Here is a 16319-nt window from a genome sequence, read left to right on the forward strand (position 1 = left end):
CAGTAGGACGATGAAAGAACAACGGAAAACCGACCGAAAAATCTGTCATCAAGATCAGCGCTTAATGGGTTTGCGTGAATTGTTCGTCAGTAAAGTCCGCCTGCCATCTACCAACATTTCCAACCCAACCCCCTGCCAAAGCGGGTTAAGTCAACCAGGTGGGAGGGCATCGGCAGGGTCGGCCAGCACATGCCAGCGTTGCGTGTGGAAAGCACGCGAACAGAGGCCAAAAGTTTCCACAAGCCGATTTTCTTCTAGCCGATTCCGAAACCCCTCTGGTCCGGGGTGTTCTTGCGTTCCGGTCAACAGGGCATTCTGGCAAGGTTATCAAGGCCCTCGTCGGGTGGGTGGTTTGTTTCGTGATACTTTTAGATACTTTCTGCCTGCCAGGGCCACTACGGCGAAGGGTTTCGTCGTATATTTTTAGGAATGATTTACGGATTTACGGTTACAGCAATATGTCCGCTCGTGTGCCGCTTCGGCTCGGCTTTCGCGATACTTTCGCGCGAGGAGTGGGAGATTAGAAAACAGGAAAAAGTTTTACACTTTCCGATCGTTCGTCCCCCCCCCCCCCAACTCACACACACGCGCGAAAGACAAGTAAGGATAGAATTGCTTTCCAACCAAAAACGGCTCCTCGCGCATTGTCACGCAGCAGCAGCAGCAGCAGGAGCAAGCGTCCGGAGAGTAGCGAACATTTTCAAAACGGTCGCATTATTTTTCGCCACTCAGCTGCAAGCCATTATTCTTCTTTCGGATTTCTTTGTGTGACCCTATTTTTCGGTGGGAAGAGAACTTTTTTTTTCGCTCGGAACACACCTCACCATTCAAAATCACTCCAATTCAAAATCATAAACACTTTTATTTTGCAGCCATCATCTTTGTTCAGCTTCTCCCCAGTTGGTTGGGTTTGTTGTCGGTTGTTGTTGTGTATATGTATATATATGTGTATATATTTTCTGTTTTTTTTTTGTTTTTTTTTGTCTTTGTTTCGTTCCATAAGAGCCTAAGCCAAGAAAGGACTCGCAGTTGTTATTTGTTGGTTTGTTGTGTGGTGAGTGAGTTATGACCGTTGTTTTTTCCTCTTCTTCCTCTAAATGTCTTGTTTTGTTTACATCATGTTTCTTAAAGTTGCTTGCTTTCATCCTCTTTCGGGATTGTTTTTTTGTTTTGTTGCCATTTTGTTGGTTGTTTTATTTTCCTGTTTTCACATTTTCCTTTGTCGTTTTTGGTAAGTTTTTTTTTTTTGTTGAATGTTTATAGCACTTTGCATCTTTCCAATGCGTTTTCTTATTATTTGCTTGCGTTGTAAGAATGATTGGTGAGAAAATTTGCGCATGAAAAGGTAAGAAAAATGTCTAAATTTGAAAAAAATTGATAGTACAAAAACGCTTCAGTTGCAATGAGGTTGATTTCGTGAGAGTAATCATAATGCAACATTTTTACTGTGTTTTGGGACGTACTGTTTTTATCATGCAAAGTAATGTAACGTATTGTACAATCAATTGCAAAGTTTATTTATCTATGCGCGGTATTAACATACTCACAGCAAATGTGTAATATGTTACTAAATAACATAAGCGTGGTATTATACTAAATAACATTGTGTTAAAATATGCCTAATTGCAGTGCACTGATGCCATTTTCCGTAGCCTTGCTTCAAATTTACCTAATTTAATGAACGTTTGCGTGGTAAATTTGTCTATTGTCTAGCATCGCAATCATTGAAACACATCCAACGAGTAATTTATGGCGAAGGTAGTAACTGATATTTTTAACAAATATGTCTAGAAAAAATTTCAAATAGAACACAAGCGAGTTCGAGAGAGGACCGCAAGAAACAAGTTGTATCTCGTTATTTAAATTCCTTAAAAAAAATTAATAAATTCAATAATGTTCTACAAAAAAATTGGTACAAAAAAAAGCAACGTAAAGAAAGGGAAGTTAATTATAGGGATTTGTTCCGTATAATAGAATTTTAAAATCACTCAGTAAAATGATTCAAATGAATAGTAGAGTCTTGCAAGTCCACTGAGGAATTGTGCTATTGTGTAATCGAACTATGCATACAGTTATGGGTACTTTCTCATCAGCTAAAGAATTAGCAGTAAAAATAATGAAATGTAATATTTCTACTTTTTTTGTTAAAAAGTTCTGTTACATTTAGAATAGGGACGGCCCGGATTGGATGCGCCAGCGACGCCGGTCTTCACACGGCAGGACCGGAGATCAAATCTCATCCGAACTGTTCCCCCGTTGTGAGGACTGACTAGCCAACTACGTGGTGTACCGTTAAGTCTGGTATGCCAGAAACGGCATGCACGACCCTCAGAGGTCGTTAGTCCAAGAAAGAAAAAGGCATTTAGAACAAAATTTAATTGCCTAACTAATCTGGTTGATTTATGAATTAGAATTATAAGTAATATATCCAAGCTATTCGACAATACGTCATCGGACCGTAATACTTAATAAATAAAATATCCAAGCTATGATTTTGCTGTGAAGCTGCACCATCGAAAGCAAAATATTACAGTGAGAGATAATAGAGTGATTTGATCAATTAATTTTATAAAAAATACGTTTTAGATCGGTTAAAATATTTTACTATCTATGATTCTTTTTTGTAAAACTTAGTTTAAGATCATGGCAAAACGAGGATATCAAGACGCAAGATTAATCAAGTTATCGACTCTCATTTACTGTTTTTTATACCGATAAAAAACGCATATAGCGATAGCAATGTGAGATATTTAAATTATTCTCCTATAGTTTAGAATGGATATAGAGTGTCGAACAATAGAATCTCTCCAATCCAATAAATCTGGACTAGGTATAAGTAGACATAACCATACCGAAATTTTGTAGAAGCGTTATTAATATCTTAACTTTCAACATTAAGTTTGTTTTCTTTCACCAAATTAAAGAAAAAAAATCATTACATTGTAGAATTAGAAAAGAAACATATTGTTAATAAAAAAACATAAAACTAATTACAAATTAATAATAAAATTGAAAAATGTAAAGAAGAAATGCCCAAAACTATAAAAGAAATTTGTATGATTTTCAAATTTGATTAAAAGTCTAATTTGATTGCATAGTACGTTTTGGCCATATATTCAAGAGAATGAAAAAAATATACTGAGAGTCGATTTCTTGATTGATTCAATGATAGGATCATCTTTTTGTTTCCTTCAGTTAAATTTTATTAAAAAAAAGTAAGTTAATAAGAAATCGGATTAAAAACTACAATTCTACGATTTCTATTGGCTTTGTCCGTCACGTTACCTCCGTTCATGAGCTGCAAAATAATGATAAAAATGAGAGAGTTTAAGGAAGAACTTGACGTGAAAAAATATGATTTATGGTGTAGTGGGAGCAGGATATTCTAGATATTGTAGTAAAGTAAAAGGATGATTGGAGAAAAAAGGAAAGGATTGTAAGGGGCGATAAAGAATGAATGTATTATGAGAAAAGAATTTAAGACAATCCGAAAATTAGACAAAATATATACAGCGATAAATTTTATTTTCAAACATTTTATTAACAAAAAAAGCCTCCTAAAAAGAAAGATCAACGTAATTTACGAGTTCCATCAAACATATGGGTGCGGCCATAGAAAGTGGCATCAGTGTATTGCACGAACGTTTCCATAAGTAAACCAATATGCGTAATATTGCACTGAAGCTATAGTGCTTGCAAGCTTATCAAGCTTGTCCCTCAATAACCTTTCCCTTTTACCATTCGTCAGCATCATTTGTCGGCATTATCGTCCATTGTCTTACCTTGTTCCTGATACTGCTGCTGCTCCTGGCTCCTGACTCCCGCTGCCATGCCAGCCAATTACTGACAAGAAGTTCTTTGTGTGCGTATGGGTGCGTGTGTTTGTACGTTTCGCATTCGGTTACGGCTGTGGTCGTACATCACTCGTGCGTTGGTAATTAAGTGACGCACGATGAACGGCTTCCGACATTCGCAAGTCAAGAGATATTGCAATATGGTTTCCCATCCGTATCCGCATGTCTGTCGGGTTTCTTTTCACCTTAATTACCTTTGCGAAGGTTTTGCCATTATCCTTGGCTCCTTTTTGTCTTCGGCCTGGGGCTCGTCGTCACCCTGCGAGCGATAGTGCGCGGTGTCGGTTTGCACGTGTAGTATTGAAGTGTGTCTGCCAGAAGAACAGGTGGTAACGGCTTATCAGTTGTACAAGTGTTCCATTCATGGTTGCGTGTGTGTGTTTAAACACACACACACCCTTCACAGACCGAAATAATTTCCCTTCAGCCTATCGCTGTGGCTTGACGTACAACAAATCTATCTGTGTGGAGCTACCTGTTTATACAGGTACGGCACACCCATCCAGCAGTAGTGGTTTTAAATTTTTACCTAATTTTGTAGACTTTTAAGTTAGAATTCCTCCGACCGGAACTCACCCAGTAACGTTACCTGTACATCAATGTTTTGTTTGGAAGTTTCTTTCCTTCGGTTCGCTTGCTTATGGCCTGCACCCTTGTAATCGCTGTATGGCGCGCGCACACGTACGTAATCTAATTATATAAGTTGTTCTGTTTTTGCTATGCGAACTGGAAAAGAGGAGCTTTTTTCCGAACGAATCGACTCACAGGCAAGGTGGCAAGCAGTTCCGACTCTGTACCTGCCCCGGTCTGCTCTCACGCCACATACATCACACATCATCTAAGCTTTCCTCCTAGCACGCTTATATGTATACGGGGGTTTGTTTGCTTTTTTACAGCTTTCTCACTCTCCTTGCATTGTGTTGCTTCGCTACATGCGGTGTGTGTTTTGTTTGGCTTTGCTTTGTTTTGTTTTGTTTTGTTTTTTGCTAAATGATTCACAACGGTTCTAGGCGCTGCTGCCTAAATAATTCACAACTACCGGGCTTACTTTGGCCCACGCTTGAGTGTGTAAAATTCACAACTCATCGGTGTGCTTATAGAAATAATAATTTTAACAATAAATAAAGTTTCCCCAGCTATCCCGGTACGGCAACTCGTGTTGCAACTCGTGTATGTGTGTGTTTGTGTGCTCCATGTTTTGCGCCACTTCTGACATGCTTCATTGTGTCTTTCACACCGGTAATGTGGCCTGCTACAGCTTTGTAAATCTCGTACGAAAGGTTGTCATAATTTTACCAATTAGTTTCCCGTCACCGATGCTGCCTCCGGTCGCAGGTTTTGTGTTACTTTTCTGCTAATTGATTTCCTACACTCCTGCAGCGCCATACGCCATCCATTCATCCGCTTTTCAACTCAGTCAACTTCATTACATTCCCCGGTCAGTTGTTTGCTAGTGTTAAAGTTCCGTAGTTTTTGCCATTACTTTCTAAATCTAATCCTGCGCACACTTACACTTGACTGATTATTTTTGATCGCACTATTTGTGTGCTACAATGTTTTCTTTCTTGCCAAGTTGTTTAAAGTTTTTCATGATGAGACTGGAATCGGGATTGGACCCGGATTGCCTTCTTCTTAACTTTAATCCGTTCCTCAGCGCGTAGTAGTGTTCAAGCGTAAGTGCCCACTCCCAGCGTACGAAAACGCGCAATTTCGGAGCCATTTGTGGCAGCCATTCCCTCGCCCAGGAGGACGAGCGATCTGTGTTTAGCTGGAGGTTTTGTAGACCGTACGGATGTGTCCAGTATTTGACCAGGAAATGCAATACCCGATACACAAACACACACTCGCACATTGTCGGTGGACACATTTTCGCTAGTATTCACTCCCGCATCTCGGGCATGCTAAACTCCGCATTCTCGCTCACGGTGCAGTAGTCGTCTATCGGCGGAGCGAATTTGTGGGCGGGCTGGCAACCGGTGAAAGCTATCGGATCAGCGCGTTCGGACGGTACGAGTGTATTACGATCAGTATCACAAGCAGTCCTAACGCGTGCAGGAGTAGCTGCTGCCGGCGTGCTTCTATGCTTCCGGCTAGCGTCGTGCCACCGTTGGGCGATGTAACTGTGGATGGAGATGAGAGACATGGGCATGAGATTAATCTCCGTACAATGGATGCGGGATCGGTGTAGGATCATTGATGAATAGAATATATTGTTTAAGTGTAATTAACGAGTTGTGGAGAGAAAACCTATTACTTTTCATAAAATAGTCTCAATTACGAAGTGGTGGTACGGGTGAAATGAAATTTAAAGTTAAAGTTGTAAATGATTTGCTCAAATAAACGAGTGTACGACAACCTCCTGATATTACATTCCATATTCCCTGTTACCCTCAGTGCAGTAGAATAATTCAAAACAGTAGAAGCTATAAAAAGGATTTTTATTTTTATTTTTAAAATAATGGATATTCTAAGCTCTTTGCTTCAGCATTCCGAATATGGCTTAAGTTACTGGCTGCGTGAAGTTCCCGCTTATGAAACAGCGAACATCTTGAAGAAAGAAGGTAATTGTGAATGAGCCGCTGTTTTGAGATGTCGTGTTCTCATCACTTTCACAGATAATTGGATTTATCATATAAATACCTAGAACTTTGACAAATTTAACTATGATGGAAGATGGTTTAGGCTATTAGAAGCGGGGATAGGGACATAAGAAATTTGTACATAGAGCAGTTGTCGCTAAATGTTGTACACATGACATTTAGGAGATCTGGTTGTCCTTGCACTGTTCCATAGCGTTTAAAAGGAACTATTTCCTGTCTAGGAGTTTAAGCAACATAGTTCAAGGGCCTAAGCAGAGTTGAGTGCTGTAAACACGCACAGGAATTGAACGAATAAATTATAATGAGTTGAAATCGAACAAGCAACCAGAGTGCACGTAATCCTGACTTATGTACTACGAAGTCCGAACCAGCAGCTTCGAACGTGAGCGCGAACAGAGCTGGTGCGTACATTTAGTTGCTAATCAACCCTCCCTCAAACAGGCACTGAACTGAGCTGTAGATCGTCGTCCTGCCAGCGACTGGAGCCCTGGAACCAGATAATTTGGGCGAGCGTCATTGGGTCTCAGAGGAGTCTGATTGCCAATCACGTGGCCTTACGCTGAATTATTTCTATACGTTAGTGTCAAATTTGAACTAATGAGCATATTCTAACCCTGATCGGACAAGCACATCGAACAATTTGTTTATGAAGGTCTGTGCGCCCCTAAATCTCTAACACAATCAGAACGCTGTAGCCAAGTATTGTCAATATCGTTGTAAATTACTGGCTTGGACAGTTGGATCTCGAAAAGGACATTACTTGACTTGATGTCAACAGACATCGACAATAGGCTATGACAGCAAGAGATACATAAATACGTCAATCGCGTGTTGAAGACGAATATAATGACTATGAGACGAACATGATGAACATAATGGTATTATTGATAAAAAGCAGGAACAACAGTGGACCAACTTTGGTGCTCTGGAAAACTTCAGAGCTGCTGTGGAATGTGAGTAAGACAATTTCAGGCAAGCTTTACGCGATTTGAGAGATAAGATCTGATCCATTCGACCGGTATGGCAGAAAACCCACTGTCACCAGAAGACCGTCTTTAGATCGGTGTAGATTAAATCAAGATAGATTAATGCCCCAACATGTTTTAAGTGCTGGTTTGGTAGGACGTGTGTTCCTTCGAAAGGTATCGAGACTTTCAGCTGATAGGCATAGATCAAATGATCCTCTCGTGCTGCATAGAATACGATGCTGAAGGACCCTGCTAGCCCGTTCCAAATTACCTACTGAACTACCAGAGATAGTAGAGCCCATTCCTCCCTCGTAGACGGTACGAACCCTCTGTTTATGTTGTATTTTTCCATATTCGGTATGACCATTCCAATGGGAATAAAAAATATCTATACAAAAAAAAAAACGAGGGGAAAAAGGGCCCCCATTTAAGGAAACAATTCTCTATCTTTTTCCCCCATTTTAACAATGAGTACGTCCTTGACGCTATTGCCTCTCCATCAAGCGCTCATTTGGGGCTGATGCGAAGGATCCAGCCCTTTTACGACCATCTAATTTTCGAGCCCACCATCGTTTCCCAGCACCTCGTTCAACCACATTTACCACATTCCTTTGGTAATAAATTTAGCGTTCGCTCCCGCCTGCAAATAGTTATGCCCCTCGTTCACACGCCTCACCGCACACCCGGGCCCAGTGAAATTTCCGAAAGGGGAAATACTTTGCGAAAATGGATGCAATTTTCCGCTAGATGTTTTTTTTTCTGCCTGAGTTTCTGCCGAGGCTAGCTCTCCCAACCACAACGGTTCACCGCCAAACGGCGGGAACTGACAGCGGCACCTTCCGTTTGTGGCAACTGTAAGGAATGGCCAGACTATTTCAACAAATCGCCAAAAATCCCCGGAGATTAGTACAATAATTTTATGCCAAACTTGCTGAATCTTGTTAAACGATGGTAACTTTGGTGTGCACGACTTCTCTGCTTGGTGATGTTCGTTTACAGCAAAACATTCGGAAATCTCCGCTACGGGCGTTCTTGAGCTACGCACTGCTTTTGGAAAGGAACGCAAAACACTACACTACCCCGAAACGGTTAAAGATTATTATAGCCATCGGGGGTTTCCAACCGCTGCGTGTAAGTGGAAAGTAAATACATCTTGTATGCTACATTCCCATGATGCTGGGTAATGTGTGCGAGTGTCTGTGTGTGCTATATTCCAGTAGACTATCGTCCAATTTGCTTCGAAAATTCAACTACATGCCACAGTGTTGTATTGAAAATTTGACGAACGAAATGTCCCGATACTTTCGTCTTACTAACTTCCGTCTTGCTTCTGGCATTACGAAATATGGTCAGCAGGTAAGTTGCGCAGCAGGAGAATTTGAATTTCTGTTTGCTTGAAGGACATTCGCCAGCACATTGAAATCGCTTGTCCGCAACTGGCCTCTTACTTCGTCTAGCATACGAAGAGGGTGGTTGGAACCATGTAATGTGCACAGCTTTACAACACAATTATCATTTCAATAATCTTTTTATCACTCTTACTTCTATACGCCGAAGCATTTTTTAAGGCAAAAGGCAAGTTCTATATTGCTTTTGGTTCGTGGTCCCACGTGGGAAGTCCAACGGACCAGATTTTGGTAGGCTTTTTGGTTCAATTGTTTCATGGGAAAAGTTGTAGGTTAATAGAATTGAGTCTCGTTCGTTTTAGGGGGGTACAGTGGACATAATACGCATAGCACTTTTGAGACATTTAGGCCTTTGAATGAACGTGGTATCATTTAAAAAATATATATAGGGATGGCCAGGTCGAGCTGCTTACATGGTATTATCGATCACAAAAAATCTGTAGAAATAGGAGCAATGTACCAGTTTTCGGTAGGTTAGTTCTGGTGTTCAGCAAAACACGGTATTCCTTCCGTTATTCATGTTTATAATTCTGGTTGAAGGTGGTATCGTTTTGATTGCTTCGTCATATAATGTTTCCACAAACGACTCAAATTTGACGTCTCTAGAAAATCGCTCCGAAATCACAAAGGACCGAAACATAAAACAATAATTAATTTGTTGGTATTTTCGGTGGCTACAGTCTGAATAGATGGCCCCCCCACTCACGGCACTCGCTTTTCGCTACTGAGTTTCCTTAAATTTAGGTAAAAGTTAAGCAAAAAATGTGAGAAATCGTTGTAATAATTATTTATAATAATTAAAAATAATAAATAAATAATAAATAAATAAATACTTACAGTAAAAAGTCTGAAAAATATACCCTTTAAGGTAACTCAGTTGCAAAAATGAGTGTCCGTGAGTGGGGGTGGGGAGAGGGCATCAATTCAGACTTAGCTTTTTCGGTAGCCATTACAACAACAAAAAAAAAAAAATTACGAGGTATTTAAAATCTCGATGAGATCTCTCTTAGTCTCAGTGGCGGATTATCCTAGATTCAATTCATTTCAAGGTGCTTGATCCGCCATTGCTTGGTCTAAACAGATTTCATATGTTCTTCTTCTTCTTCCTTGGCATTACAACCTCGAGAGGTCTCGGCCTGCCATTACTGGCTTTCTGTGACTTAATTTTACCCGTAGTAAAGTAGTCAGCCCTACGTACGGGGAGGCGGTCTGGATGGGATTTCATATGTTATGTATGTGATATTTATCGGATGACTGCAACTATTACATATACCAAAGGATTAAAAAATAGGTCGCTGTCGATAAGCTCAGGCTGAAAAGTTATTGAACCTTCTTCACTATCAGAAGTACCAGGCGCCTCCATAGCCGATGGCCTGTTGGTAAAAGTATCGAGTTCTTTATACCCGAGTATGGACGACGAGTATGAAGAAAATGAGATTAAACTGGTTGCGTATCTACTCTGAGACATCCTGCCTTTTTTACAACACTACAATATTCGCACACTATTTGTGGCGTCCTGGTATTTTAGGTTTTTTTCACATTATTCACCTGCACCAGAATAGCCCGGGGGTCAGTATGCAGAAGCAGGATGGGATCGGATACTAGTTTCGCCTTACGAAATATTGGATGTTTCGTACCTGTCCTTAAATATCATTTTTCGGGTTGTTGGTAAATCGGGCAAACGGAGAATGAATGTTTGAGGATCTAAGCCACTGCGACAAGCATCGATCACCTTTAAGATCTTATGACATTATAGCATACATCCTTTCTTCTCAGAAGGAACCAGATGGAAGTGTTTATCGATTCCCTTATGTCGACTCCCTTATCGACAGATTTGTAGAAAGGAAGATAAATAAACATCAAATATATATCCACTCTTATTCCGACAATTCCTAGCGAAATCCATCACTGGGCAACTCGCGATGTTAAAAATAATCATGTTCACCACTGAGAGCTTTATATTGATAACCTATCTGAGAAAGTTTTAATTTTTATTTGATATCAATTTTGTTCATGCAATATGCTTGCAAATCAAAATAAACAAGTATGATGTGCGAAGCGTCATGCAACTTTTGGCACACTTGCACGGCGCGTCACCATAACCAATAAGCCAACAAAACATGATTGCGTCACGCCAGTAATGTTTAGAGCAGTGTGAACACTGAGCGGTTACCCAAACGGCCATCCTTCCACCGCGTGGCGGGGAAGCGAATCCTTGCCGAAAAAAAAAGAACGATCCTCGCCGTCCTAAGTTAATATTAAACCCATAAAATCAAGTTAATCTTCCGGGGCGAAAGCATCTTTAATTAAATTTAATTGACCGTTATTTTTTATGTCCGTGCTACAGATTTTTTTTTTTTTGCTGTTGGTTATGCGTAGAGGATGTCGGTAGCGTGAAGTAACCATAACCATGGCCACTTTGCCAAGCATCATCGTAAGGAGCGCTGTCGTCATCACTGTGCAGCAATCACCATTCACTGGAGAGAGGATTGAAAATGGCTAAAAGTTTCTTTCACGGGTGAAAGTTAGTTCGTCGGTTCCAAACGATGGCCGTTTGGTCGATGAAGAAGCGTCAGATAAAGACGCGAAGCTAAATTTCACACCGGAAGGTAACAAAAAAGGAAGCGACAAAAGTAAAGGCCAAGCTCAACTGCACGTGGCAAAGAAAAGCCATGAAAGGGATGAAACAAAAACGCAAAAAACATAGCAAATAGGTAGGGTTGCGAAACTTTCGTCTATTTGCTATTAAAAAGCATAATGATCACTATCAATCAACAGTGCCGTACCATCCGTTGACACCGGCGTAGTAGTTGTGGTGGCACTAGCGCAAAGTGCAAAAGTCTGACTCACCTCCAAACGAAAGGAAAGGACCGTTCCGAGACGAATGGAAAGATAAAACCTCAGTGCGGATTGCACAATGTGTCACACGTGTATGGGGTGAGGATTTTTCGGAGGTAAACAACGAAGAACTTGTTCCGGGGGTTCGGTGCCACGATTGACTTACGAACATGGGCGCCTCTGTTTCTACGCGACCGAACACTGAAGAAACGTTCTTGACGTGTTGAAGTGGTGTTTCGCGCGCAATACTCCCGGAAGTTCAATACATTGCGAAACCGAATCCGTGTACCGGTGGAAAGTTGGCCGTGCAGCGAACTGTTGGTCTGAGGCCACAAGCAATCTGTGTTTCGCTCTTTGACGATCGATCATTATTTATTCTTGGGGTTTTTGAGCACGGAGGAAACGGAAACGGCACGAACCTTGTGGCACAGGCAGATACCGGAAATCAAGATAAAATGAGGAATTGTCATGGAGGCTACAGGAAACATGGTTCTGTCTGAAGCGTGCCGACATCCGTATATTGTGCAGGGTTTTGTGAATTTGTCACCATCCGTACAAAACGCTACACTATCGTGCGGTTGGTTTGGATGAAGACGAATTGAAACGATCGCAATTGATACTTTTATTGATGTGCCGTTGGGGCTATATTGCTAATCTAAATTAGCATTTTGAAAATTGATAGACTCGCGTGTGAATTCTCTTGTTGATAGATTCTATAAATACACAACTTGTTCGAGACGTTGATTCTGCTTGGATTTAGCTAAGTGGACTTGTGTTTATAGTTAAACATTTGGATCAAACCGATGTAACAGATCCAACGCAGGCTGAGAAGTTGGCACAAAATTCGAAGTTTAATGATAATATTTTCCTTCTTCTTCTTCTTCTGTGGCACTACAACCTCGAGAGGTCTCGGCCTGCCATTTCTGGCTTTCTGTGACTTAATTTTACCCGTAGAAAAGTAGACCTACGGGGAGGCGGTCTCTGGATGGGATTTGAACCCCGGCCCTGCCGTGTGAAGGCCGGCGCCGCTGTCGCCTCGGCCACCGGACCGCCCCGGACCGATATTTTCCTTAGCTCGATTGAAATACTAATTGCTTAGTACTTATCCACCTTTTTACTTACTTTCTTACTTATCTACTAATAACTCGGTTCTAGGAGTTGGCCTGCGCCGTCGTTTGTTTATCTATTATCCCGACCGTTCTGGTGGACGTATCAACTCCATCTCAAATTGGGCCTACCAAGGCTAAGCCGTTCGTTGCTATTATTCGTACAGTTCGTAAAGCTCGTCATTGTAACGGCTGTTCCATTGTCCTTTCACACATGGGACCAACAACTCAACAAACCTTCTGAGCATCTTCCTCTCGATCGCGGCTAAGAGGATTTTGTTTCTTTCAAGTGAAGAAGTTTCCTCAGGTTGTAGCATGATCGGTTGGCGACCAGCACCCTTACGCGTGCCTCAACAGCAATGTTGTTGTCGGTGCTGACCTTTGACTCCAATTAATTGGATTTTCTGACGACTTCACAGCTGTGTCTGTACATCTTCAATTGGAGAGCAGGTAGGGTTAGTTAAGCCTTTAACTTTTTAAGCAAAGGGTCTTCAGACATTATTAAAAAGTGAAACAAATTATCATGCGTATTAATTTGCTATTTTGATAGATGAGGATATAAAATTACTAAAATGTTGGGAACCGTTCACTCGCGTAAAAAACACTCTACAGAGAAAAGACGAAGCGAAACGAAACAGCCTGGTCCTGGCCGTATGGGCACGAATGAATTGTCATAAGATACTGCAAAGCGGTTCAGTAAATAACCTTATGCAAATAAGTAAACAACGACAGCAACAACATCCAACCAAAAAATGAGTTCTTGAAATCTTGATGATCCCTACTGTTTGGGCTATTAACAGAGAGTTAGCCATTAGACACTGCAAACTAAAGTTTGATTGACAATTCAATGTTTGGTGAGAATCGTCATTAAAACCAATGAAATAAATCACCTTGAAGCTAACACACTTTATAAACTGAATCAAACCAAGCCCGGTTTTCGGTACTAATTTCGTTCCATTCTTCTCACGGTTGTCGACAATTGTTAATCAACTTAATACAAGTTCTGGTTACCCAAGTGTTACATGTTTGAGAAGCTCTTAGCTTTGAAAACAATCATATTAAGTATTGTTTTCCTTTGTTTGCGAGGTAGTCTTTCCAAATAGCCTGTTTCTTTTTTTTTGCTAAAGATGAATAGAACTATGTTAGTTCTAGGCTCTCGAGATGCTGGTATGGCATGGTTCTTGGTTCTGGAAAATTCAACAAGCCAATGGAGGGATAGTTAATCGGACCATGTTTGCATCGAGCGAAGAGCGAGCAGGAAAAAGGAAGAACAAAAAAATACTGAAAGGGATCATGCTGTTTTATCCATCGCCACAGAACGATTACTAAAATTTAATTAAAACTACTACTCCAGGCGCTGCTGGGTGTGATGCTGTGCATCCTGCTACCACTACCTAGCGGGGCTGCTTAATCCAAAGGCAGAACAAAACATGTAAACGGTTTGCTTCTTGATTCATCCGCACTCATCCGGATGCAAGTGGAGTCGGTCGATCGGAATGAAGTGGAAGCAAAGCACCGGGAACCTCGCCGGCACCCGCCCATCCATACCCGGGACGCCTGCCAGTAAGAAGAAGAAGACACACCGGCGTCCGGAGCGTGAAATGCAGTGTTTTTCGCTGCTCAACAAACCGGAAGTGATTTATAATCCTGCTCAGCCAAGCGTTAATCGAATTCATTTTCAATAACTAACAACACACCAAGAGCCACCCCATCCCGATCGTAAGGCATCGGGGCCGAATGGCAGACAGAAACCTGAAGACAAACACATACACACTCACACACACCCTGCACAATGAAGTGCAGCAACAAGTGCACAAGGTTGATGGTTCCGTAGAGATACCGGTAGTGCAGGACGGTCCTGGTCCCGTCTGGTGTACGGGATCGGTGGCCCAGACGTGAGACGGTGGTGAAACAACACAGCTACTGGCAACTCGTCGAACGGGGCTTACCCGGTGGATCGACACAATTTCTCACGGGAGCGTTATGTTGGCCACCGGTAGAGTACGGCTAACTTGGTGTGCGCGAAGGAGTGTTAACGATAATTAAATCTATTACTCATTCCAGCTGTCGTTGTTCCTCGATTTGGGACTGCTGTAGTTAGCAGGATCACCTATGTCTGTTTTAAAGTTGAGCTAGAGTTCAAGGATTGTTGCTAATTTTATCTTCAAAATTGCTTCGGTGAATTGTATCAATTATATCGAAAAACAATAAATGCTTATTGTACTTGTTTACGAAGAATTCCAAGTAATAAACACCGTTGAATTACCTTGGAATGAATAATGAAGTGCATGAAAGTGGTGGAAGCAAATCTTAGCCAAGCGGTGTAACATACAAGCAATCGGGAGGCATCTGGCCATAACTCAGGCGGCCACTCAAATGGCAAAGAACTGATGTGAACATTGTTCCGCACGTGACTTGCCGACGACACATGTGCTTACATTATGTCAACCATCAGTCGTTGTCCGTTTGGCCTATGTGTCTATATGTGCCAAGGGTTGTATATTCCGCAGGTAGTGCGGTGGCGGAAAAGGAACATGCACGGAGGATAATAGCTTCATTTAATTAAAGTTAACAAGAACAATTTATTGCTCATCATCGAAATAGTTCTAATTATGTTTAAATGGGCTTTATATGAAGCTGGGCAAACCGGAGCGAGGCTCAGGCAAGTGGAAACGGCAGGAAGATTTTCTGTTCGCTGTTCACCTCACGATCATGGTTCTGGGTGTGGTCCGGTGCGGATGGGAGGGAAATTGCAATCGGTTTCAGGGGCAAAACGAGAGTTTCGCTACATGATGGTCGACGATGCATAATGCTACTGGACTGGAAAGGAAAACTAAAGCTGCAGGAGAGCTGCATCGGGCCGGTCAATGGGGGCCATTTAGAATGGAAATTATCCACCCTCTCACCACCGGTGAGCTTAGCGCTTGGGAGTTTCACATTGGCTGGGCATTGGACGTAGGGATAAGGGAGGAGGACGAGAGGACATTCCAAACTAGGGACAGGTACATGATTATAGGCACACGATGTTCGACGGTGTACCGGGCGGGACCTCTCTGGTGCAATTCCACCGCAATGGCATGTGGGGCATGTAAGCAGGTTATTTATTGGAGGCGTTGGCAATTTCCGACCGAGGCGAAAGGGCTGGTTTCAGCATCGTCCCCCCTCCCTCTGGCCACCAAAACTCCCGCTCCTCTTAAGCAATGATAATACCAAGGGTTAGAGCTTTGTTCACTTTGTTTTCATAAGCGTGGCCCTATGGGATGCGTGCCCACCGTCCTTAAGAACTCCTCGCTGCTGCTAGGGTAGGTGCAAATGAACATAACGTGTATGAGTGAACACCACCTGCAGGTAACACGCGCGCCGGTGGCTTCAACAGTCCAGGCAAAAGAGCAATGGAAGTGTGGCACCCATTTGCACATTAATTAAATGTGCCGAAATTGCAACTATTATAGTGCCACGGCGACGATGCCGGAGCGGGAATAAGTTGCTCGCTCGGAGCGTTGATTAGGGACATTACAATCAAACTTTTGCAATTTTCATTTTTGTA

The 16319-nt window shown here is 41.9% G+C and overlaps 1 protein-coding gene across 4 annotated transcripts in view; it reads right to left on the bottom strand.

The window, feature by feature from the left end:
- Positions 1-842: 842 nt before the first annotated feature.
- LOC118507493 (V-type proton ATPase subunit d 1-like) overlaps positions 843-16319 on the bottom strand; it is a 131490-nt gene continuing 116013 nt past the window's right edge. For all 4 annotated transcript variants that reach the window (XM_036046019.1, XM_036046022.1, XM_036046021.1 and 1 more), the window contains one exon: positions 843-5974. In XM_036046019.1, coding sequence (XP_035901912.1) covers positions 5838-5974 — 137 coding nt within the window. In that variant the 3' untranslated portion in view covers positions 843-5837. The remainder of the gene's footprint in view (positions 5975-16319) is intronic.

The sequence above is a fragment of the Anopheles stephensi genome, chromosome 2 (assembly GCF_013141755.1).
Source record: "Anopheles stephensi strain Indian chromosome 2, UCI_ANSTEP_V1.0, whole genome shotgun sequence".
Classification (NCBI taxonomy): Eukaryota; Metazoa; Arthropoda; class Insecta; order Diptera; family Culicidae; genus Anopheles; species Anopheles stephensi.